Source organism: Octopus bimaculoides, chromosome 12 (assembly GCF_001194135.2).
Source record: "Octopus bimaculoides isolate UCB-OBI-ISO-001 chromosome 12, ASM119413v2, whole genome shotgun sequence".
NCBI classification, from domain to species: domain Eukaryota; kingdom Metazoa; phylum Mollusca; class Cephalopoda; order Octopoda; family Octopodidae; genus Octopus; species Octopus bimaculoides.
Window position 1 is genome coordinate 40,602,822 of NC_068992.1, and position 6,022 is coordinate 40,608,843.

A 6,022-nucleotide genomic window follows, 5' to 3' on the forward strand; every position below is an offset into this window, starting at 1 on the left:
CAGTTACTTGTTATATTTCTTTTCATTATGTGTTTTTGGTAATTCCTGGTGGGGAGGCTCTGGTCTTGTGCAGCAATTAAAAATCCTTCAGTCTCTGCTTTGAGTCCTGAGCTTATTATTATTATTATTATTATTATTATTATTATTATTATTATTATTATTATTATTATTATTATTATATCTATATCTATTTCTACATACAAATTGTGAGGAGGATATTGGAATTTGTGAGACTTTATTATTCACTTTGACCCATCGTGCATCGAGCTATACAAGCAGTTATGGTACGTCTTAGGTGCAGATGCATCTCATCAGGTGACTTGTCAAAAGGGTACCTCGTTCTTTAATCTCCGTTTCGCTTATTTCGATTAGAATGTATCAATATTTTGGTAGTTGTAATTCGTTACTTATATGTAGGAGAAACTTGTCACTTTTTCATCAGAACTCGTTCAACAAACAATAATGATAGTAAACTGCCTCTTTGGTACATTCCTCTCTTTATGTCAGTCTTCTTCGGTAACTTTTCTAATGACGTAAATTCACATTTCCACTTTGTTATTCTACTTCTACACTCTTAGTGGCATTGTTTACCATTTCAAATAAATTCATGCATTCTATTGTCCGAGAGTGGGGAACCGAATCAAACGCCCTTTTTTTTTTTTTTTCTTACTATAATCTACCCAGGCCATTGCTTAGTCCGTATGTCTTCAATATAACCTTTTCTATTGGAAGCTGACCATTAGTTCCTCTGCTCTTTCTACGACAACCCTTTTATTCTTCTGACAATAGACTTTCCTTCCAAAGAACTGTATACATATTATCTAAATTGATTCCAAATCTCGGTGATGCTGTTAAACCTCTTTGGTGCTTTCACTTAGAATGCGGTCAATTCCTTGACCTTTCCTTCCGCATCAAAAAGACATGTTATTAGACCCAAATTATCGATCTTTTAACATCAAAATAGTTATTTAGCGTATCATCTGTAAATAACATACCGGTCGTGTACTGGGGTTAATAAAATCGACTGCTCCCTTACTTCAAAATTCTTGGCCTTGTTTTTCAATAAAAACCTTCCAGTTCGGTAGCAGCAAAGTTCGATCTTCGACCATGCATAGGCTTCATACCTGACTACTTCTTTTCATGAATATTGTATCTCTCCACTGGCATTGGTCGATAAATATGAATTATTATTAATAATAATAATAATAATAATAATAATAATAATAGTATCTGTTACAGGCACAAGGCTTGATATTTTGGAGGCGGTAGTTAATCGATTACATTGGACCCAGTGTGCAACAGGTACTTATTTTATCGACCCCGAAAAGATAAAAGGCAGAGTGGACCTCGGAGGAATTTGAACCCAGAACGTAGTGAATTGGAAGAAATGCCGCCAAGCATTGGGTTCAACGCTCTGGCAGTTCTACAAGCTCGTCAACTTAATAATGATTTTAAATTTTGACAGAAGGTCAACAATTTTGGTGGGGTGGGTAGTGGGGGTGGTGTTCTAGTAGATTAAATCGACTCCAGGGTTCAACTGGTACTAATTTCATCGGTTCCGAAAGGATGAAAAGCAAACTTGACTTCGCTGGAATTTGAACTCATAATATAAAGAGCCAGAAGAAATGCCGCTAGGCATTTTGTTCGACGCGCTAACGACTTTACCATTTAGCCACCTTGATAATAATAATAGCAGATTCACAAAAGACAATGCTCTACACACTTTTGCAAGACAGATAGATACTTGGTTGAGGAGAGAAAACTTCCATGAATCTCTTGAAAACAATAGTTGTTGTTGTTGTTATTATTATTATTATTATTTTATGTTTGACTTCTGCTTTGTATTTGTACAAGTTGGCTCCAAGTCTCACCCAGAGACCTCAAGAGACAACAAGTTAGAAGTTTATCTTGATGTTATGCCTAGGGTGCCATATATTTGGTTTTGTACATAGTGTTGTTCTAGTGAATGTTGAAGAAAACATAAGAAAATTATGAGTTTGTTTTAAAATTTGAGATTACACAGACAGTATTTTACGTAGGATATGGGCAGTTCCCATGAGCACTATCTTTTGAATTTCTGCCATTTTGGGGTTTCCCGGTATCTGAGCTAGGCAGTAATCAACCCCTTTTGCTATCCTTCCTAGGGCACCTATGACAACAGGTATTGTTTTAGTCTTCAGGTTCCACATTTTGCTAATTTCTATTTCAAGATCTTTATATTTGCTCAGTTTTTGGTAGGTCTTCACAGATACGTTTATATCGATTGGGACAGTCATATCAATAAGAAGGCATAATTTTTGTCTGAAGTCTTTCAATATGATGTCTGGCCTATCCGCATCTATCTTTCTGTCAGTTTGAACGGTGAAGTTCCAGAGGAGTGAGATGTGATCATTTTCAAGCACTGGCGGTGGTTTGTGTTCCCACCAGTTTTTATCATGGGTCAGGTTCAGGATTTTGTAAACTACCCAGTGAACATATTGTGCAGCTCTATCATACCTGTTGAGATACTCTGTAGGTGCAAGAAGACTGCACATGGAGACAACATGATCGATGGTTTCATTTTGTTGTTTGTATACACGACATGTTGGGCTACTGCCATTCTTTAATATGTTGGCCTGTTAGTATCTTGTCGGTAGGCATTGATCTTGGGCTGCTATTATTATTGTTGTTGTTGTTGTTATTATTATTATTGTTGTTATTATTATTGTTATTAATTCATATTTATCGACCAATGCCAGTGGAGAGATACAATATCCATGAAAAGAAGTGGTCACGTGTGAAGCCTATGCTTGGTCGAAGATCGAACTTTGCTGCTACCGTACTGGAAGGTTTTATTTACGTTATTGGTGGCTATGATGGTGAGTTCGAACCTAAGATTTTCTCAACAGATACATACACATAAAAACTCCAAATCATCTTCTTCGAACAAAAGTTAATTTTGCTCAATTGTTTATTCTCCTTATTTTCTTATGTTACCCTATCCATTATGTACCACTGTGTAAATATTTGCATAAACTATCAACCCCTTACATAATTTTTCGTTAAAAATGCAGTTAGGGCTTAAAGAAAACAAGAAGATAAATTGACTTCAAGTGGTGTTAGTGACAGCTCATAATTTTATAAAGAACCCAAAAAGAGAATTGGTGAAATCCCTTGATATTTATTCTTTCTACTCTAGGTACAAGGCCCGAAATTTTGGGGGAGGGGGCCAATCGATTAGATCGACCTCAGTTTGCAACTGGTACTTAATTTACCGACCCTGAAAGTATGAAAGGCAAGTCGACTCGGCAGAATTTGAACTTAGAACGTAAAGACAGACGAAATACCGCTAAGTATTTCGTCCGACGTGCTAACGTTTCTGCCAGCTTGCTGCCTTATCCCTTAATATTTATTAACAGAACTCCTTTATTATGCTGCATCCAGAGGTACCTTCGTGTATTTAGTACCTTCTAGTGATATCTTAAGTGTTTCAGAAATAGTACCTGAGGTACTATCCCCAGCAACGAACGGCACTGAGACGGCAATTCAATGATTTGTATGTCAATGCTTGATGGCCAACACAGTTATCCCTGAGCAATGCACTCGTCCTGCATGACTACCCAGCTGTCCAGAATGAAATAACAAGAAGCGGTGGCGTTGTTCTTGCCCATTCACCTTCTGTACATTGGTTGTGCAACATGGATTCTTTATAAGAAATTATCAGATTTCAGTATTGTCGCTTCTAGTTAATTTACTTTCATTTTTTTAAAACCCTTAAACTGCATGTTACCCAAATTTTCATAGAAATTACTAAAGAAAGCGAGGACTTAAATAACGAAATTATTTGATGAGTTGGTACATCGTCAGCCATATTTTCTGTTCAAGAAAAGACGTACAATGTATTATTTTCCCGATTTTTGAAAATGTATATAAAATATAAATATTTGACCTGATTTAAATATTTTAATTCTAATAGAAGTCATATCTCAAAACAACTAGAGCTTCACCTAGCGTCTCTTTGTGAGCTCACATTTAACAAGGAGTCGTTTCTGCCCAGGCTAAGACTCAACGTTCTATATACACAACGACCTTGAACTTCAGTAGAGCTATGGCCTTGAACTTAAGCACTGAATTATACTTCCTGCACTCTTTAACCCCAAGACAAAAATATGTTTAAATATATTTATGCATATTATATTCTATCCCACTTTCATGCTATCAGTTATCTTTCTCTTTGGAACCACTTCCTTTACCACCCACCTTGATCTCTTTACATCATCCTTCACCACTTTATTTCCACTGAACGCCCTCTCATTTCTGCCATCGACTATCCCCCACTATGTGCCTGAGGAAAATTTAGCTGCTATTTCTTGAACGTAAGCGATCGTATAGAGATCGGGTACAGCAGTTAGTCTTTGGCTGTGAATAAAGAGCATACAAACTGCTAATGAATACACACAAAGTGCTTATGAGTCGATTACATATCTCCATTATAGTTTATTTATTTTCTTAAAACTTTCTAACTCTTCTCACATTAAACCATTTTTTGTCACTTTATTTCTTTTGAAACATATTGTATTTGTCTTAATTAATTTTGAAGATAAAAAAAAAACAAGTAAAATAAACTAGCGTGCGCAACATAAATTAACGTGGAATTTTGATAGAGGGTTTCTATTTAGATGACTTGAAAGCATAAAGTTCGTGTTTCGGGTGGGTTGGTATCAAAATGGTTGAAGCCAGCAGAAAAAAGAACATGGTCAAGCCCAAAGGCTTTTTTATTCGTTCCATATTGCTTTGAGGTCGGTTAAATGACCAAATTCGTTAGAGCAGGCAGAGACAGCCTTTTTCGAAAATCGAGCCGCACGAAGCATGACACATCGTCAGACGGGTCGCACTACTAAAATGTATTCAAAGTAATTTTTAGTTAGGGGCGCCATTCAGAAAGTCCTGCGGGATGCAATTTGCCTACGACTGGTTAGTTTCGTACGAAATACCTTGCAATATTTGATAACACCTTTAGGACAATGCGCTGGCAGAATCGTTTGCACCACAGGCAAAGTGCTTAGCGGCATTTCGTCTGTCTTTTCGTTCTGAGTTCAAATTCTGCCGAGGTCGATATTGCCTTTCATCCTCTTGGAGTCGATGTAATCGACTTTCCTCCTCCCTGAAATTATTGGTCTTATAGGAAAGTTGGTTATACATCATTAGATGTATACCTGACTTTCCTATATAAAATTAGAAATTAAACGGAACGCTGAACTCCAGACTATCAACTTAAACAACATTTATTCAGGTGGTAAATATATACATCTTTAGCTCTTGTTTGTTGTTACAGCTTCTGTGTGTGTGAGCATAGTTGTTAGGACGTTGGTATGTAGATGTAAGCGAGTTGTCGAGTGTAAGTCCGAAAGATGGAGAGTGACAGCTAAACACGTCCATGCTCAATCGCTGGCCAGCAAGAAAGAGACAGAATGAAGCGGGAAAGCTTGCTTGTTGAATTCCACGCATGCGCACGGCGTTACTACAGGGCTCCCTTGCCAGTGCGGAAACGCACGATAATATGAAATCTGTTGGAACGCCTGAGGCAGGATGGCCACCGAAACCACCCACAAGATGTGGTACGAACACACACAAAGAAAAATCAAAGAAATGAATGTACACTTGTGAGATACATGCATGCAATGTACAAATGAAATGACAATGACAAAACAACCGTGATGACAACTGTCCAGGAAACTGGAATCACGCGATGTAAAAGTCTGATTGTTTGTTTTCCCTGAAAGGAAAGAAAATATATGAGTGCACTAGTGTGTGTGTGAGAAAAAACACAGAACATAGTAAAAGTGTCTGTAGTATAGACTGCGAAAAGCCCCAAAACACTGAGATGGAGAAAACCAGTTCGTATTAAAATTCCACAAGGAGATAGAATGTCTGTACTCAGGAAGTCGTGGTCAGTTGTGATCGGTTACCTGGTACGGAATATTCAATTCGGCTAGCTCTTACTGTTGTGCGTGAGTGGATAAATTCCACTCCACAGTGAAGA

At 37.4% G+C, this 6,022-nt stretch overlaps 1 protein-coding gene across 2 annotated transcripts in view; it reads left to right on the forward strand.

Annotated features, from left to right (window-relative positions):
- Positions 1-6,022, forward strand: part of LOC106872634 (kelch-like protein 10) — a 19,597-nt gene that overhangs the window by 7,634 nt on the left and 5,941 nt on the right. For both annotated transcript variants that reach the window (XM_052972159.1, XM_014919694.2), the window contains one exon: positions 2,739-2,858. In XM_052972159.1, coding sequence (XP_052828119.1) covers positions 2,739-2,858 — 120 coding nt within the window. The remainder of the gene's footprint in view (positions 1-2,738; positions 2,859-6,022) is intronic.